The sequence below is a fragment of the Bufo gargarizans genome, chromosome 6 (assembly GCF_014858855.1).
Source record: "Bufo gargarizans isolate SCDJY-AF-19 chromosome 6, ASM1485885v1, whole genome shotgun sequence".
In the NCBI taxonomy this organism is placed as follows: domain Eukaryota; kingdom Metazoa; phylum Chordata; class Amphibia; order Anura; family Bufonidae; genus Bufo; species Bufo gargarizans.
Window position 1 is genome coordinate 96,212,165 of NC_058085.1, and position 20,773 is coordinate 96,232,937.

The window sequence follows — 20,773 nt, forward strand, 5'->3', positions numbered from 1 at the left end:
GAAAAGAAAAAAAATCAAGCATGGCCCTGTCAATCAAACTGCAGAGGGTACTGCAGTTGCGGAGAGAGCAGAGCATCTAGGTGTAACGGCAACACCCCGTTGCTCCTAGACTCTCATTTGCATATATTAACACTTCATTTTTCTCAGCAATGCGGGCACATATGAACATGGGACCAACACAGATGCCTTCAGCTGCCAAGCGCACATGTAACAGGTCAGCCAGTGTCATAGGTACAAATCTGCTGACAGATGTCCTTTAAGTCCAAGAAACACAAAGACTACAGCTGTCTACAGAGAATGAAGGTCAAGCCGGTTTCTATTTCTGCTCCCATGTTAGATCGGGGTTATATGATAAGTGGTCATTTAAGGAGGTTGTACACTTTTAACCTCAGAGAAAACCCCTACGACTTAGGCCGAATGCACACGGCCGTGTTCCGCGGCCGAGAGCGGTCCGTGGTATGCCGGGCTGGATTCCTGTTCAGAGCAGGAGCGCACGGCGTCATTGGTTGCTATGACGCCGTGCGCTTCCTGCTGCCGCCGCAGTACAGTAATACACTGGTATGATCTATACCAGTGTATTACTGTACTACGGCGGCAGCAGGAAGCGCACGGCGTCATAGCAACCAATGACGCCGTGCGCTCCTGCTCTGAACAGAAATCCAGCCCGGCATACCACAGACCGCTCTCGGCCGCGGAACACGGCCGTGTGCATTCGGCCTTACACTGCAGACATGGGAACATTGTGCAGGTAGCACTATAGTCCATACAACATTACAAAGTTTTGTAACTGCCCCATGATATAGAGCAAATTAATAGAGAAAATAAAGCCTGGAACGTTCTTTCTTTTCAATGATTCATTGATACAGACGGATAATGTTTCATATACTTCAATAATGACAGATTAATAGCCATGCATTTACACCCCTGCCACATTTACCATGCTTCTCGGCTTCTGAAGTCACCGGCTTCCCATCCTTGTCCAGCCTCTTCTTGAATAGATTGTGCTCCACATCCAACTGCTGCTCCCCAGCTACGTCCATAGCATCAATACTCAGATCTGCCGTAAAAGCAAGATGCAAGATCAGGAAAAGAGAAGTCACAGCCAAAATAAATAGCACTCTGCCTGCCTGGATTATATATCACTTACAGTAGTTATGTCACCACTTTTGTAGTTATGTCACATCAACACGGCAATTCACATTCTTCCAAACAGAAACATGTGCAATGATAAATCTGTGCTCTATGTGTGTGCCTATTAAGGCATCTGGATGTCAAAGAGGAGGGTCCCAAGCTTGGGGTCCCACTCTATAAACCAGAGTAGAAAACTGCTCTGTAAGGCCTCTTTCACATGGGCGAGTATCAAGTCCTGAGCTGTAGTTTACTCTCTCCATATGGGGCTGTGCACATGAGCAGTGATTTTCATGCATCACTTGTGCATTGCATGAAAATCACAGCATGCTCTATATTGTGCGTTTTTCACGCAACGCAGGGCCCATAGAAGTGAATGGGGTTGCGTGAAAATCGCAAGCATCTGCAAGCAAGTGCGGATGCGGTGCGATTTTCATGCATGCTTGCTAGGAGACGATCGGGATGGGGACCCGATCATTATTATTTTCCCTTATAACATGGTTATAAGGGAAAATAATAGCATTCTGAATACAGAATGCTTAGTAAAATAGTGATGAAGGGGGTTAAAAAAAATAAAGGAGCACAGTGACGTCATCAAAGGTCCTTTTCCTCCCATGTCAAAGAAGAAGACAGAAGAGAAGCCAAGCTGTGCGAACAAGTGGATGAAGAGAGTTAAATTATTTAATTTATTTTTTTAACCCCCTTCATCCCTATTGTACTAAGCATTCTGTATTAAGAATGCTATTATTTTCCCTTATAACCATGTTATAAGGGAAAATAATAAAATCTACACAACACCGATCCCAAACCCGAACTTCTGTGAAGAAGTCTGGGTACCAAACATGCTGATTTTCCTCACACGCATGCAAAATGCATTAAAATGCTTTGCACTCACGTGGAAAAAAAATTGCGCATTTTCCCGCAACGCACCCGCATCCTATCCGGCCCTCACACGCGACACCTGTGTGAAAGAGGCCTAAGAGAAGTTCCAGTTCTGGTAGATTGAAGCCAGGCTTCTATGACATGCCCAGCGTGACACAGCTGCAGGAACAACCCCAGCCAACAGCTAATTTTGTTGGGGGTTGCTTCTTTAAAAAATAAAAATTAAAACACAACAGTAACCATTTAGCATAAAGCACTTGGGTCTTAAGTGAAGACATTAAATTCAAATGATAGGAAAATTAATGCATCTCATGATTGCGATATTTCATCTAATGATTGTTAATGGGATCTCACAACCTGTTGTATTAGTGGTTAGAAGTCGCATCGAGTTTGACATCAGATTGCAAAGTACGTCGGCTGTGACCTGCTTGAGCAAGTCGTGTACGTGTACATGCTGTTGTGTACCCCTAGCCTTAAAAGGATTTCATTCTTAAAATGCTGATGGGCTGTAATCCGCATGCTGGTTTAGATGCAGTTTATAGAGAATTTAAATTATGTTAGGAGTAGTCTGCTGTTTTGTGCTACACAAAAACATGCACTAGCAGATGCAACCGCAAAACTAGATCCACTGCAATATACTTATACAGTTGGAAGGGGCCACGTACAAAGAAATACCAGTTTTCCACCAAATCAAGGAAAATTAACCACCTAACTGTTTTGCCCCAGTCCAGCTCCAGCAGTGCTGCTTTAGATGCTGCCATCTCCTGAATGGTAGCAGAAAACATGTAACTGGTCTTGTTTGAAAGCTGACATTCCAAGCTTTAAGACAATGACAGCAATATGTTCAGTACAGGGGAAGATATCACTGATAGAAATCAGGATGCTGTAAAAGTAAAAACTGTTTTTTCCCGACTTGATTTCCAACAGTGATTTCTCCCCTGTTGCTTGGACTTCAGCTTTTGTCTAAAAGCCTGGAATGTCAGCTTTTAAACAAGACCAGTATGTTGTTTCTAGCTGCTACCATTTAGGAGATAGCAGCATCTAAAGCAGCCCCCCCCCCCCTCCAGTTAGCTACTTTTCCCACTGTCAGAGCTGGACTTGGGCAAAACAGTTAGGTGGTTAAAGGGGTTGTATCATCTCATACACTGGGGGCATATCACTAGGATTCCAACCTCTGGGACCTGCACCTATCTTTAGAACGGAGTCCGCAAAGAGAAGGAGGGTGCACTGCGTATATGCAGCGGCCCTCCTTCCATTTCTATGGGATTGCCGACAATAGCCAAGCAATGAGCTTGGCTATTTCAGTCAGCCCCATAGAAGTGAATGAAGCGTTGGCTGCGCTTGCCATTCAATTCCAATGCTCGGTACGCCCTCCTTCAGTTTGTGGGTTCTGTTCTAAAGATAGGTGCGGGTCCCAGACGTGGGACCCATACCTATCAGACATTGGGAGCATATCCTAGCGATATGCTCCTAATGTATAAGATGACATAACCCTTTTAAAACATTTGCAAGAACGACCTGTATGATAACCAAAAACAAGTATGGGAGAGTTTACTTACAGGCACAGGGCATATGTGGAAAGATTATATCAATGTTAATCTTTAACTTGTCGCCCCTAGACTTGTCAACAAATAATTCTGGATAGACCTGAAGAGAAGAAGAAATTACAGAGAAAACCCCAAAAATTAATTGTAGTAATCAAACTGAAAACAGATGGCACGTTATTTCAAGTCCTGGCATTTAAACTCCATCTTACATCTTGATTGCTGGGCTGCCCCTTTACTGGATATGGTTTAACCACTTCAACCCCGCTAGCTGAAACCCCCTTCATGACCAGAGCACTTTTTACACTTCGGCACTACACTCCTTTCACTGTTTATTGCTCGGTCATGCAACTTACCACCCAAATGAATTTTACCTCCTTTTCTTCTCACTAAGGGCTCTTTCACATCTGCGTTATTGTCTTCCGGCATAGAGTTCCGTCGTTGGGGCTCTATGCCGGAAGAATACTGATCAGGATTATCCTAATGCATTCTGAATGGACAGTCCGTCCTTCAGGATGCATCAGGATGTCTTCCATTCCGGAACGGAACATTTTTTGGCTGCAGCAAATAGCGCAGCATGCTGCGCTTTTTGCTCCGGCCAAAAATCCGGAACACTTCCCGCAAGGCCGGATCCGGAATGAATGCCCATTGAAAGGCATTGATCCGGATCCGGCCTTAAGCTAAACGTCGTTTCGGCGCATTGCCGGATGCGACGTTTAGCTTTTTCTCAATGGTTACCATGGCTGCCGGGACGCTAAAGTCCTGGCAGCCACCATGGTAAAGTGTAGTGGGGAGCGGGGAGCAGCATACTTACCATCCGTGCGGCTCCCGGGGCGCTCCAGAGTGCGCTCAAGCGCATGGATCACGTGATCGCATGGATCATGGGGCGCTCTGACGTCACTCTGGAGCGCCCCGGGAGCCGCACGGACTGTAAGTATACCGCTCCCCACTACTACTATGGCAACCAGGACTTTAATAGCGTCCTGGGTGCCATAGTAACACTGAAAGCATTTTGAAGACGGATCAGTCTTCAAATGCTTTCAGTACACTTGCGGTTTTCCGGATCCGGCGTGTAATTCCGGCAAGTGGAGTACACGCCGGATCCGGACAACGCAAGTGTGAAAGAGGCCTAATAGAGCTTTCATTTGGTGGTATTTTATTGCTGCTGACATTTTTACTTTTTTTGTTATTAATCAAAATGTAACGATTTTTTTTCAAAAAAATGACATTTTTCACTTTCAGCTGTAAAATTTTGCAAAAAAAACGCCATCCATATATAAATTTTTCGCCAAATTTATTGTTCAACATGTCGTTGATAAAAATAAAAATGTTTGGGCAAAAAAAAAAAATGGTTTGGGTAAAAGTTATAGCGTTTATACACTATGGTACAAAAATGTGAATTTCCGCTTATTGAAACAGCTCTGATTTTCTGAGCACCTGTCATGATTCCTGAGGTTCTACAATGCCCAAACAGTAGAAAAACCCCACAAATGACCCCATTTCGGAAAGTAGACACCCTAAGGTATTCGCTGATGGGCATAGTGAGTTCATAGAACTTTTTATTTTTTTTGTCACAAGTTAGCGGAAAATGATGATGATTTATTTTTTATTTTTTTCTTACAAAGTCTCATATTCCACTAACTTGCGACAAAAAATTAAAAATTCTAGGAACTCACCATGCCCCTCACAGAATACCTTGAGGTGTCTTCTTTCCAAAATGGGGTCACTTGTGGCGTAGTTATACTGCCCTGGCAATTTAGGGGCCCATATGTGTGAGAAGTACTTTGCAATCAAAATGTGTAAAAAATGACCAGTGAAATCCGAAAGGTGCACTTTGGAATATGTGCCCCTTTGCCCACCTTGGCTGCAAAAAAGTGTGACACATCTGGTATCGCCGTACTCAGGAGAAGTTGTGGAATGTGTTTTGGGGTGTCATTTTACATATACCCATGCTGGGTGAGAGAAATATCTTGGCAAAAGACAACTTTTCCCATTTTTTTTATACAAAGTTGGCATTTGACCAAGATATTTTTCTCACCCAGCATGGGTATATGTAAAATGACACCCCAAAACACATTCCCCAACTTCTCCTGAGTACGGCGATACCAGATGTGTCACACTTTTTTGCAGCCTAGATGCGCAAAGGGGCCCAAATTCCTTTTAGGAGGGCATTTTTAGACATTTGGATCCCAGACTTCTTCTCTCGCTTTCGGGCCCCTAAAAAGGCAGGGCAGTATAAATACCCCACATGTGACCCCACTTTGGAAAGAAGACACCCCAAGGTATCCAATGAGGGGCCTGGCAAGTTCATAGAAATTTTTTTTTTCGCATAAGTTAGCGGAAATTGATTTTTTTTTTTTTTTTTCTCACAAAGTCTCACTTTCCGCTAACTTAGGACAAAAATTTAAATCTTTCATGGACTCAATATGCCCCTCAGCGAATACCTTGGGGTGTCTTCTTTCCAAAATGGGGTCATTTGTGGGGTGTTTGTACTGCCCTGGCATTTGAGGGTCTCTGCAATCATTACATGTATGGCCAGCATTAGGAGTTTCTGCTATTCTCCTTATATTGAGCATACAGGTAATGAGATTTTTTTTTCCGTTCAGCCTCTGGGCTGAAAGAAAAAAATGAACAGCACAGATTTCTTCATTCGCATTGATCAATGTGGATGAAAAAATCTCTGCCAAAAAAAAAAAAGGAGGGGAAAGGCGTCTGCCAGGACATAGGAGCTCCGCCCAACATCCATACCCACTTAGCTCGTATGCCCTGGCAAACCAGATTTCTCCATTCGCATCAATCGATGTGGATGAATAAATCATTGCCGGGATTGTTTTTTTTTTTATATATATATATATATATACAAAGTGTTTGCCAAAGCATAGGAACGCCGCCTCCTCCTCAGCTCGTATGCCTCGGCAAACGTATCTGTCACTGCAGAGGAGAAAATCCCGTCTTGCAGCGCCGCATACACTGACTTGCGTGTAATCTGACAGCAGCGCAATGCTTCTGTCAGAATGCACATCGGTGCTGCAGCTAGTCGATCGGTTGGTCCACCTGGAAGGTAAAAAAACAAAGAAAAAACCAGGCCGCAACGCAATAATTTTATTAACTTTGGAACAGAATATATAAACTTTAACTTTTTAAACTGAACATTAACCTTTTTGCTTACTGGTGTTTTTTTTTTACCTTTATAGAACAAACCTCTCCTTCCCCATGGGTCAATGTGCAAAGCGCAAATCGCCCAAAGATGTGGCGAAGTGCGTTATGCACTTTGTCCCAGGTGAAAGGAGAGGTTTGCAGCAGCTGTGAGTGAATGGGCCCTAATAGCCCTGTGTGCCTGTCCTGGTGAGATGTGATCCCTATGCTAGGTGTAACTGTGTGTGGTACTTCCGGAAACACTCTCCAAAGCATAGGGCAGGGTGGTCAGGACAGTCAGGACAGAAATAGTGGGTGTCACGCCTTATTCCACTCCTTCTACAGACACGACATCTTTTTCGGGGTGACGGTTGGGTTGAGGTACCAGGAACGACATTGGGGAAATGTCGCTCGTGTAGACGGCTAACTACACTGGTGGATGGGGCCACGGAACCTCCTGGGTACAGGAGGTTCTCGATGATCTCTTCCTGAAATTTGAGGAAGGATCGTGTTCTCCCAGCCTTACTGTAGAGAACAAAACTATTATACAGAGCCAATTGAATTAAATATACAGACACCTTCTTATACCAGCGTCTGGTTCTGCGGGAAACTAAATACGGAGACAACATCTGGTCATTGAAGTCCACCCCTCCCATGAGCAAATTATAGTCGTGGACTGAGAGGGGCTTTTCAATGACACGGGTTGCTCGCTCAATTTGTATTGTCGTGTCTGCGTGAATGGAGGAGAGCATGTAAACGTCACGCTTGTCTCTCCATTTCACCGCGAGCAGTTCTTCGTTACACAGTGCGGCCCTCTGCCCCCTTGCAAGACGGGTGGTAACGAGCCGTTGGGGGAAGCCCGCGCGACTAGTTCGCGCGGTACCACAGGCGCCAATCCGTTCTAGAAACAAATGCCTAAAGAGGGCCACACTTGTGTAAAAATTGTCCACATAAAGATGGTACCCCTTGCCGAATAAGGGTGACACCAAGTCCCAAACTGTCTTCCCACTGCTCCCCAGGTAGTCAGGGCAACCGACCGGCTCCAGGGTCTGATCTTTTCCCTCATAGATCCGAAATTTGTGGGTATAGCCTGTGGCCCTTTCACAGAGCTTATACAATTTGACCCCATACTGGGCGCGCTTGCTTGGGATGTATTGTTTGAAGCCAAGGCGCCCGGTAAAATGTATCAGGGACTCGTCTGCGCAGATGTTTTGCTCTGGGGTATACAAATCTGCAAATTTCAGGTTGAAATGGTCTATGAGGGTCCGAATTTTGTGGAGCCGGTCAAAAGCAGGGTGGCCTCTGGGACGGGAGGCGGTGTTGTCGCTAGAGTGCAGGAAACGCAGGATGGCCTCAAAACGTGCCCTGGACATAGCAGCAGAGAACATGGGCATGTGATAAATTGGGTTCGTGGACCAATATGACCGCAATTCATGCTTTTTAGTTAGACCCATGTTGAGGAGGAGGCCCAGAAAAGTTTTAATTTCGGAAACTTGGACTGGTTTCCACCGGAAAGGCTGGGCATACAAGCTTCCCGGGTTAGCGGTTATAAATTGTGTGGCATACCTGTTTGTGTTGGCCACAACTATGTCTAAGATCTCCGCAGTCAAGAACAGCTAAAAAAATCCCAGGGCCGAACCGATCTGAGCTGTCTCAACCCGAACTCCAGACTGGGCAGTGAAAGGGAAAACTACAGGTGCGGCTGAAGTTGGGGACTGCCAATCAGGGTTTGCCAGCACCTCAGGGATTCTAGGGGCTCTACGGGCACGTCTTTGCGGTGGCTGCGACGGGGTCACTACTGCTCGTGCCACCGTACCAGCTTCAACTGCCCTTCTGGTGCTCGCTACTTCACCAGGTTGTACGGCAGTGCTGGTACTAGGTCCAGGGAGGGCTGGGCTGCTGGTGTATGCCTCACCACGTAATCCGACAGCACCAGCCCCACTCTGCTGCTCTTGAAGCGGATCCTGCGCAACCTGTGGTCTAGCGACACAGGGCCGGGTACGCCTGGTGCTATCAGGGACCTCAGCCTCCTCGTCCGAACTTTGGGTCAGAGAGCCACTGCTTTCTACAGGTTCGTATTCTGACCCGCTGGATTCATCAGATGAGGGTTCCCATTCCTCATCCGACTGGGTCAGAAGCCTGTAGGCCTCTTCAGAAGAATACCCCCCGTTTGACATTTTGGGCAACTAAATTTAGGGGTATTCCCTGAGACTACCCAAGAAAAAAAAGCAAGCCTGTCTTACAAAGGGGAGGCTAGCGAAGTACCGGAGGCCGCTGCGGTTGATAAAAAAAATATCAAAACTGATTTTTTTTATCGCCGCAGTGCGTGTAAAGTGATTGTGCAGTGATCAAAAAAAATTTTTTTTGTCACTGCGGTGGGGCGGGTGTGGGCGAACGCACGTGTGGGCGACCGATCAGGCCTGATCGGGCAAACACTGCGTTTTGGGTGGAGGGCGAACTAAAGTGACACTAATACAATTATAGATCTGACCGTGATCAGTTTTGATCACTTCCAGATACTATAAAAGTACAAACGTACAAATGCTGATTAGCGATACGCTAATCAGCGAATAACGGACTGCGGTGCGGTGGGCTGGGCGCTAACTGATCGCTAACTACCTAACCAAGGGGCCTAAACTATACCTAAAACCTGACGGTCAATACCAGTGAAAAAAAAAAGTTACAGTTTACACTGATCACTTTTTTCCTTTCACTAGTGATTGACAAAGGGGTGATCAAAGGGTTAATTGGGGTTCAGGGGGGTGATCTGGGGCTAGTATGTGGTGTTTGGTGTACTCACTGTGTAGCCTGCTCCTCTGCTGGATCCAACCGACGAAAAGAACCAGCAGAGGAGCAGGCAGCCATATAACAGATCATATTTACAAATATGATCTGTTATCTGGCTCTCTGATTGGATTTTTTGAAAATCATCAGCTTGCCAGCCGCGATCATTGGCTGGCAAGCTGATAACGAAATGGTCCTCTACGAAATGCCGGCCCGAACTGCGCATGCGCGGGCCGCATAGCGCGTCATCTCGCGTCTCGCCCACATAACTGCGCAGATGTGCGGTCCGGAGGCGGCAGCGCTGCGCACATCTGCGTTAGGCGGTCCGGAGGCGGTTAAAGGGAACCCGTCACCATGAAAATACAATGCAATCTGCAGGCAGCAAGTTATAGAGCAGGAGGAGCTGAGCACATTAATATACAGTTTTACAGGAAAAGATTCAGTAAAACTTGTCAAACTGAAGTTATGTGGGCAGAGCCACTCAGTGACTGACAGCTAACTATGCATGACTAAAGATACAGGGAAAGCTGTCAATCACTGGGAAGGAACACCCACAGGATTCCAATGCGTAAAGAGAGCAGAGGTTAAAATGTATAAATTACTAGTTTTAGGGGGAGCTCACATCATTATCTTTCCGTCCTTCTGTCAGAAGAACAAAAAAAAAAATAAAGAAAATAAAAAATAAAAAAAATGATCCTGAAAAAAAAAAAAAAAAAAAAAGGATCCTGTGCACATTTGCCCTCCATTTGAGATGGAAATTTTTTTTTGGGTTCAGGTACAAAAAAATAAATAAATAAATAAATAAATAAATCACAAATAGCAGGCACATATTGACTGCCCCTCAAACTATTCAAAATTCGCCAAATTTATTAAGAAGACGCTTTTTAGAAAATTGTCGTTATGGACACTATAGGGGAGATTTCTCCAAACCGGCGTTACTCTAGCCTACGATATCCCCTGCTCTATCGAAGGATGGAGAGGCTCTGGCAGTCCATGCCCCTAGACTGAAATCTATGGCAGCTTGGCAGTCTTCATTTACACCAGAAAACGGCAGTAGACCTGCGATAGATATACACTATAGACCGGTGTCTGCGGATCACACAGAAATTACAGCCCAGGACATGATAGTGAAATTAAAAACAAAGTCCAATATCCCGACAACTTTGCTGTGTAAACAGCATTATCAAGGGTAATTGTCCTTGACCCCCTGGATAACACTGTTTACAGGCAGAAACTTGTCGGGATAGTGGACTCTTACCTTTTAATTTCAGTATCACGTCCTGAGCTGTAGTTTACTCTCTCCATACTCCCCTTCTGCTGTTATGATGTAGGGAGGTTCGATCCCATCGCCGGATGTTTTCATCCGTGCAACGGGGAGATGCGGCGGCGGTGCCAGTATGAGAAGCGGCGTGGGTGAAGGGGAGCGAGGTAAGTGCAACCTCTGTGAGGGGCCCGGGCATATGACGTGGGGGGGAAAACATTATAGAAGTTGGATAACCCTTTTAACAAAGTAAACTTAAAGGAGTTATCACATAAAAAGTATTACTATGCAATTAATAGGGCATTTTAAATAAAGTATAATTGCAAGATTCATGTATAAATTACTACAATATACAATACCCTCTGGTGGTGCACCCTGCTGTTTATCCTTCTAGTCCACCCTTTCCTGCATTCAGAGGTGGACTGACATGCTCAGTAGCTTCCCGCCTCTCAGTGCTGGTGAAGCTGTCCAGACACCTTTCATTCAGGCAGCCCTACTTCTAAATTCATAGAAATATATAGCTATACCTCCCTCTAGACAGTGGAGAAGGGAATTGTGGGTGCATTACATACTATATGTATATCTGGGGCTATACGTGAGGAACTATTTTCCCATGCAGTGGAGGAAAGCTGCTGCTCACCCACAGAAAAAGTAGACAGTCATTCAAATATGTGAGTAAAAAAAATAAAATAAAAAAAATACACATTTTTAAATGTGTGGATAACCCCTTTAAAAGCATAAAGTGGCCGTGCTTGTACACTGTATGAAAAAGCGCCGGCCAATGCGAACTTCCACAATCCCGGCCACCAGAGAGGCTGATGCCTTCTCCTATAGTGTGCAAGCATGACCACCACTGATGGACTGCAGGGTGGAAACGAGCAGTGTATAATGTGATGGAAAAATGAATCCAGCCAGCAAAGGAGGCATTATGGATAACAACAATACATTAGGAAGTGCCTTGTATTATTAACTTTCTCTACGTGATAAATGCCAGCTGCTAAAGTGAGACAACCCCTTTAAAAGGTTCGTACTTACCTCTTTAGTGAGAAAGTACTGGAGCTCAGAGAAAAATAATATCAGCATTATAAGCCCGCTGATCACAGTGACTAGAAGAAAAAGAAAACAGGAAGAAAATCACAGTTAACTCAACAAAATACATAGAATTTGTGGCTACAAACACAGTTAAAATGCTGTGCTTGATGAGCATATCCATAGGCCATCTTCACCCATTGCAGGCCAAAACTGTGTTTTTAAAGGGGTATTCCCATCTGAGACAATGGGGGCATATTGCTAGGAGGTGGGACCCACACCTATACCGAGAACAGAGAGGGGAAGGTGGTGGCCAGAGGACCCCGGGTTTCCCCACGTCCAGCCACCACCAAGTGCTCTCCCTATAGTAGTGAATGGGAGCGCACCACGCTTGCGTGACCATCGCTCCCATTCTCTGTGTACGTGTGGGAACCACTGGTGGGATATCCTAATGATATGCCCCCATTGTCTGAGATGGGAAAACCCCTTTAAAGAGGCTGTCCAGTTTCAGTAAGAAACCAGTCAAAAGTGGAGAATGGCCTACAATACATGATAGATGGTCACTTACCTTGCAGATCCTGCGCCATCACTTCGGTTCTCCAGGACAGGCTCCGTTTACCCAGTTGCAGCGATGACATCACATTCACAGCACGTTACAGCCAATCGCTGGCCTTTTCGGTTAATTACTGAGACCAATGATTGGCCGCAATGGTCACGTGTTGTCAACATGACGTCATCGCTGCACCTGGGTAAACAGAGCCCGTCCATGGGGATCAAAGTGACTGCGCCGGAGTTGAAAGGTAAGTGGTCATCTATTATTTATTGTAGGCCATTCCCCAGTGTTGACTGTTGTTTTTACTGAAAGCCCTTTAAGGCTTGGTATATCATGGTATGAACAGTGCCCAGACTTCTACAGCACGGTATACGTTTTTCCTGTGGGCAGCCTATGCAGAGGCACACCCTGCAGTCTTCTGGCGGAGGTATACGTCAGGAAATCCTCCCAACATATAGCTCCAATGGAAGCTCAAAGAAATGGTGAGAGGGATTTCAGTATTTTCTCTCTTTTTTTTATCCAGAGTAATCTGAAAATTCCCCAAGCACAATTGGAAGGATGGTAAGCCGTGGGGCGGCCGCGCAGACTCTGCTTCCATTTGGTTCTTTATAACGGACAGCAAACATTTTACACGATCTTGATGTTAAGTCCCATTTGCTGATCCTGACACTTATTCTGCCTTTAGAATGAAATGAATAGTCTGAATGCACACGCAGGGTTAAACGCCACGAGTACAGCAGCTTCACGCTTCACCAATGTGTGTTTGCGGTCTGTAAAGCAATTATGTACCCGACCCCTCTTTCCAACACAATGGAGTTTACCGGTGGTTTTTTTTTTAGCCGTGAACAACACGTGGACGAGTTACCCAAAGCACCCAATCAGATCTCGGAATTCACCTTCTAAACTGCACTACAAAAATGAAAGCTAGAATCCGATTGGTTGTTCTGAGCAAGCAAGCGACCTTCTTGTCGCCATAAACCATAAGGTCTGGCGAGCGCAGCAGCACTTGTTACCAGGCAGCAACTTGTAGGGCTCACCTAACGCACTGCACCCACACGGAAGACTCGCCCGTCTAAAATAGGCCATCACAGTTTCACAGCAGCCGAAGTGCCGAAGCTTGCCGATCCCTGTTATAACATTTAAAAGGGGTTCCCAGATACTGAAAATGCCTTTTCATCTTTCCTCTGGTTACAGTGCCGAGTCCCCAATCAATAGCCTCAGTGGTCACGTGCCGTGACTGCACACTTCACTGCTGACTCCAAAGTTGCTTTGCTCATCTCTACTGATGACCTTCTCGCAGCTCACCAACCACAGTGCGGTACATTGTATAGCGGCTGTGCTTGGTATCATGGTCAGCCCCATTTACGTCAATGGGGCTAAGCGCAATACCAAGCACAGCCGCTAAACAATGTACCGAACTGTGCTTGGAGAGCTGCGAGAAGGCCGTGGCTGATCGACAGGTTTCCAGGGTGTCGGCCACCACCGATCAATACTGAGGACCTATCTCGGGATCCCCTTTAATTGGTCGGACAATCCTTTTATTGTACTACCAACTACGTGTTGCATCTGTATTTTGCAGACCCACTGACTATCTTTTTGCAGAACAGACCTATGTATACGGAAAGCACATGTACTTTCTGCATCCATATGTCCATTCTGCAAAATAAAAATACTAAAATGTCCGCAAAATGCGGACCCTGGACACATTGGGTCCACAAAAAAAATGTGGTCGGCACACGAGCTGCATCGGCATTTTGAGGACACGGTCTTGAGATACAAAAAAGTTACAGAAGCTGAATTGTCTAAATGTTGTAAATATAGTTAAATATTTGCTTAGGTAAAATGAGAGAAAGTTGGCAGCTAGCGCTGTACATGTACATGGTGTTCCGGGCTTCCTTCTACTTGAATTAAACAAAAAAGCTCTGCCCGTTGTGCAGTGGACGCAGCTGGGTACTATTCACGTGAATGGAGTGGACAGAGATTTGTCGTTTGGCACCTGAGTAAGGCCTCCTGCACACGACCGTAGATGTCCCGTTGCCGCATTGCAGACCGCATTTGCGGATCCACAATACACGGGCACCGTTCCGTGTGCATTCCGCATCACGGATGCGGACCCATTTATTTCAATGGGTCCGCAAATCCGGACATGCAGAATAGCGCGGAACGGAAGTACTACGGAGTGCTTCCGTGGGGTTTCGTCCCGTACTTCCATTCCGCAAAAAGATAGAAAATGTTCCATCTTTTTGCGGAACGGCCGGATTGCGGACCCATTAAAGTAATCGGGTCTGCAATCTTCTGCGGCTGCCCCACGGTCAGTGTTCGTGCATGGCCACGGGGCACACATGTTCGTATGCAGGAGGCCTAAGGGGAGGTTCACATCACCGTTATTTTTCCGTTGCATCAGGATTCTGTGCATCAGCTTTGCACATTTTGCGTCTGTTTCAGCCATTTCCTTTTGAGACCCGTACTGCGCACGCACACACACACAGAATGATTAGTAGTCCACAATGTAGTTGTCCGTGGTAACGGTACATGCTACTATTCTCGCTGACAACCACAGTTTATGGAATACAAACATTAGTCCCTACACTGTCGTTGTCAGTGAGCACCATAATAGCAGTAGTCCATAAACTGAATTAGTCAGTGAGGAGAGTAGGATTAGTAATCCATAAAGCAGTGCTGGCCAACCTGCGGCTCTCCAGCTGTTGCAAAACTACAACTCCCAGCATGCCTAGAGTTCTCACAGCTATCAGCCTACAGCAGGGCATGGTGGGAATTGTAGTTTTACAACAGCTGAAGAGCCGCAGGTTGGCCATCCCTGCCATAAAGTATGGGGAGGACGCTGGGAGTGGCAGTGCAATAGTCTGGGAGCTGTACTACATTCCGAGCAGTTGTCAGTGTCACTTTATGAATGCTAGTCTAAAGGAAGTGTAAGCGGAATAATCCATAATTTCAGGATTCACCCAACACGGAGCCCTTCCATAAGCACTCTGCATTATTCTCACTCACTTCTAAAGAAATGACTATTCTCACTCGCAAAGCAGACAATAAGAGGACTTGTTCTAGAACGGCGAACAGCCCCAAGGATCTTCAAAAAAATACAGATGCGTGCACGGCCACGTAGAAATGAATGGGTCATTTTGCTATCTGCAAAAAATGCAGACAGCACACGGTTGAGAAATACGGTCATGTGCATGATGTCTAAGGCCTCATGCACACGACCGAATATATTTTGTGATCCGCAAAAAACGGATCTTCAAAAAATACGGATGACATCTGTGTGCATGCCGTATTCTGCAGAACGGAACAGCTGGCCCCTAATAGAGCAGTACTGTCCTTGTCCGTAATGCGGACAATAGGACATGTTCTATTTTTTTTTTTTTCGGAACAGAAATACAGACACAGAAAGAAAATAAGTTTGTGTGCATGAGCCCCAAGGCTGCATTCACATGGTCATGTGCGGTCCACGAAATGCAGTCCGTGTGATGGCCACATTTTCCAAACCAACGTGGGGGTGAACTCACTGCATCTTAGTGACCTATGATACTGTGAGTTCTAGCCCAACCGTGGGTCTACCTGCCAGTATTCAAATGACACTGAGTGCAGCATAGTGGACACCATCACAGATCACTCAGGTCACAAGCGCCACATTTCATGTACTGCATACTATACTTCCCTACAGGGCATTTGCGAGAATACCGGGTACACAGCTATTACAGCGCACCTGTCAGTGGGTATACCAGGTACACAGCTATTACAGCGCACCTGTCAGAGGTTATACCAGGTACACAGATACTACAGGGCACCTGACAGTGGGTATACCGGGAACACAGATACTACAGGGCACCTGACAGTGGGTATACCGGGAACACAGATACTACAGGGCACCTGACAGTGGGTATACCGGGAACACAGCTACTACAGGGCACCTGACAGTGGGTATACCGGGTACACAGCTACTACAGGGCACCTGACAGTGGGTATACCGGGTACACAGCTACTACAGGGCACCTGACAGTGGGTATACCGGGTACACAGCTACTACAGGGCACCTGACAGTGGGTATACCGGGTACACAGCTACTACAGGGCACCTGACAGTGGGTATACCGGATACACAGTTACTACAGGGCACCTGACAGTGGGTATACCGGATACACAGCTACTACAGGGCACCTGACAGTGGGTATACCGGATACACAGCTACTACAGGGCACCAGACAGTGGGTATACCGGATACACAGCTACTACAGGGCACCTGACAGTGGGTATACCGGATACACAGCTACTACAGGGCACCTGACAGTGGGTATACCGGATACACAGCTACTACAGGGCACCAGACAGTGGGTATACCGGATACACAGCTACTACAGGGCACCTGACAGTGGGTATACCGGATACACAGCTACTACAGGGCACCTGACAGTGGGTATACCGGATACACAGCTATTACAGGGCACCTGACAGTGGGTATACCGGATACACAGCTACTACAGGGCACCTGACAGTGGGTATACCGGATACACAGCTACTACAGGGCACCTGACAGTGGGTATACCGGTACACTACTATTACAAGGAGCCCGTCAGTAGGCAGGAGTGACATCTGTCTGCTGAGGGCTGCTCCCTGTGTACCGCAGGCCGTGAACCCCTTTATGTACTAAGCCCCGTCCTTACCCACTGCTCCGCCGCACGTCTTCACTCTGAAATCTTCCAACGTTTTGGGATAAGCATCAAATTGCCGGAGCCGGTGAAAAGCCTCCATCTTCTCAACCGGAAGCAGACAGCCAGCACAACACTTCCGGGTCCATTTACTATACGTCCTAATTCTATTGGTCAGACTGACAGCCAATAACGCAGCTGCTTTCTTTTGACGCATGCGCAGTTGACTAGAACCAGTGGGCCAGCTCGAGATTGGAAACGTCAATGGGTCTGCCCGTACGTCGAGAAGCCGGAGTGAGGCGCACGCGCGTTTCTGTTTCATAGACCAAGGATCGCTGCTATGGTGCCATCTAGCGGCATTTTTTTTATTATTAGTGTCTGTGATATTTAGAAACAATTTCGCAATGTATTTATTTCTGCAGTTCTTATTGCAGTAGTTTCAGGACCAGTTTAGGTGATTTTGTGTATGCACAGCCACATTCCCCTGAGAAAAAGACCCTGGTGGCAAGTAATGGACTCGATAGTCAGCACCAAATTGTGTTGTTTTCTGAGTAACAGTCTAGAGCAGGGATGGCCAACCTGAGGCTCTCCAGATGTTTCAAAACTACAACTCCCAGCATGCCCAGACTGCCAACAGCTATCAGCCTACAGCAGGGCATGGTGGGAATTGTAGTTTTACAACAGCTGGAGAGCCACAAGTTGGCCATGCCTGGTCTAGAGCAGTCATGGTGAACCTTTTAGAGACCGAGTGCCCAAATTGCAACCCAAAACCCACTTATTTATCGTAAAGTGCCAACATGGCAATTTAACCTGAATACTACAGTCCAATATAGTATATATGTACTTTATCATTTAGCTATAATATCCTGCCTACATTCAGTGTGCTGCCTGTGCTGTCCATAGAGCGCCCAGCGCTGATGAATGACAGGAAAAGTCTAAGGCATATTGGTACATCCCTTTTTCCAGGGTGCGGGTGCCCACAGAGAGGGCTCTGAGTGCCACCTCTGGCACCCGTGCCATAGGTTCGCAACCACTGGTCTAGGGTGACCATAGGGCCTCTCTAGCGGGTGGACACTGTTACTAATGAGCACTTCCTGGTCCAAATGTACTCTTGTTTTAAAGGTAGCCTGTCATCAACTATAGGCTGACCTCAGGGGTGGACATATCACCTGTGCAGCCGGTTCAGCTGCACAGGGGCCCGGTGTGTGAGGGGGCCCATTCATACTAGTGAGCGCATCCAAAAGCGCTCACTAGTATGAATAGGCCCCCCTCTAGTATGCAAGAGAGAGGCGGTGGCGGACGGGGAGAAGCGCTTACTTACCCCTCCGGCTCCGCTTCCTCCCTGGTCTCCTCCAGCCTGACTGCGTACAGCGCGCACTATGACCTGACGCTGTACGCAGTCAGGTAACCTGACTTTGCAGCGCGGGCTGTTGGAGACCAGCAGGGCAGGCACTCACTTCAGGACACCCCGGCGGACATGGAGAGCAGCGGAGCAGGAGAGGTAAGTTTTAATTATTTATTTTTAGTCTGATTGGGGTCTGTCACATCGATATGGGGGGCCTGAATGAACACATGGGGGTGCCTGAATAAATAATTAATAACTGATATTAGGGGGGGTGTACTCCTGACTCTGGGGGTTCTAAGCAAGTGACATATGAGGCGGCTGAGCAATTGACATATGGGGGGGCCTGCCTATTTTATATACTGGCCGACATGAGGGCACTATAGAGGGGAGGAGCAATATGGGGGTCCCTATCTTATATACTGGCACATATGGGGGGCACTATGTAGAAGGTGGGAAAGGAGCACTATGGGGGCATTTTCTGGGGCCCTATCTTATATACTGGCACACATGGGGGGCACTATGGAGAAGGGGGGAGACAAGCACTATTGGGGTCATTATATAGGAGAATTATACTGGCACACATTATGGGGGCATTTTATACTGGCACATTGTCAGGCACCATGGGGATAAAGGGAGGCGCACTATTGGGGCACGATATAGGAGTATTTTATACTGCCGCAAATTATAGGGCACTATGGGGACTTTGTCTCAACTGGGGGCCTTAGGAGGGTTTTTTGGGCACACAGTAGGGGGCACTGGCACACATTATGAGGGCACTATGGGGATATTGGCTCTACAGGGGACACTAAGAGGAGGAATTTTTTATACTGCCACACAACAGGGCATTTTTATTTTTACTGTAACACATTATAAAGAGTATTATTACTACTGGGGGCATTATGCTGGGCTTTATTACAGTTGAGGGACTATGAGGAACATGAATACTAGTATGAGCACTATGGGAGCATTATTACTTCTGGGACACAGTGGGAAATTATTACTGTGGGGCACTATTACTACTATGTGTTGTCTGGTAGATAATTATTTCTATTGGTGGGATTTTGGGGAGCAGTATTACTGTGGGGGGCACCCTGGAACGGTATCAGCTTAGCACAATTATTTTTGGGGAACATTATGTTTACACTTTTAGTGTCAGGGACATTGTTTACTGGGCACAGTTATTTTTTAGGACACTGTGTGCCAATAATTATTGAAGGGGAACTATCTGTGTGTAACTTGTATAGGGAGCACAGCAGGCACAGTATTGGGGGTGGCAGGATGGGGTGTTCAGAAGGTGCGAGGATGATGGAAAAGTAGGAAACTAAGATGTCTGTCAAACTCTGCAGAGAGAATTCTGGCAGCCTTCTGGAATTCACTGGATCCAGCACTGCTGGATGCAGACAGAATGCCCGCCGGTCCTATTGACTATAATGGGGTAAGGCAGAGATCCGGTCACAATCTGGCAAAAATGCAGATAATCAGAGGAACACAAACCGCTGCATGCTGCGGTTTGTGTCCGGCCGATTCCTTGCATTTTCTGCCGGATCAGGTGGCCGGAGCGTAGTGCCGCAGGTGTGAAAGTAGCCTTAATCTGTATGTTTTGTATTGCTATAACTAATGTTAGGACGGAATAGGTTAGGTTGCGAATTTGGCTTGGGGGGGGGGGGGTCAGGCACATTCTTTGCACAGGGGCCCTCTGCGGTCTGTGTCCGCCCCTGGCGGATGAGCGCAGCATAAAATAGTGACAGAAATGCTGATCTCAGCGGTGTGTCACTCATTAGGCCTGGAAAAGAGTCACATCTACCTGAGAAGAGTCCTGGTTATCCATAATCTCCTGCTCTCTCACCCATCTGCTGATGATAGAGAAAGGGAGAAAACTCGGTAGAAGACTGCCAGTCATCAGCAGGTGGGCAGGAAGAGCAGGAATTCATGAATAACCAGGACTCTTCTCAGGCGGCCGGGACTCTTTGACAGGCCCGGTCTGCAATGATTGTGATGTTGGTTCTCAGCAACCACTTACTTTTAACTTCTAGTATGGGCAGCATAAAGTTGATGACAGGTTCCCTTTAAAGGCTATGGACACCTTTGTGCATTAAAAACGCCCCAGAGGTGCATTACCACCTTTTACACCTCTCCACTATATCCTATGGTTGATTCAATGTCATCCCCATTTATTTCCAGGTCCTGCACATTGTGTATTTGTATTTTCTATTTTGTGACTGTTAACATGTAATGTCCCTGGTTCACCAGCAGATGGCGGCATCAATGGCAGAGCTATTTTGCCTAGAATGGAGCCCTTCTTTCTATTCTAGCCCTTGACCAGAGAGGGAGGAGTTTTACTTAGTGAAAGTCAGTCTAGAGTGCCCCCTCCTAGGGGAAGGCTGTGTTCCAGCCAGAAGAGCACCTTCAGCTCTGCTGGATCAGGAGGCCAAAGCAAAGGGCCTCAACA

At 46.6% G+C, this 20,773-nt stretch overlaps 1 protein-coding gene across 1 annotated transcript in view; it reads right to left on the reverse strand.

Moving 5' to 3' along the window:
• Nucleotides 1-17,117, reverse strand: part of ERGIC3 (ERGIC and golgi 3) — a 32,090-nt gene extending 14,973 nt beyond the window's left edge. The window contains exons 1-4 of the mRNA XM_044298831.1: nt 16,995-17,117; nt 11,770-11,840; nt 3,570-3,657; nt 938-1,057 (exon numbers count right to left, since the gene is read on the reverse strand). Coding sequence (XP_044154766.1) covers nt 938-1,057; nt 3,570-3,657; nt 11,770-11,840; nt 16,995-17,082 — 367 coding nt within the window. The 5' untranslated portion in view covers nt 17,083-17,117. The remainder of the gene's footprint in view (nt 1-937; nt 1,058-3,569; nt 3,658-11,769; nt 11,841-16,994) is intronic.
• Nucleotides 17,118-20,773: the final 3,656 nt, after the last annotated feature.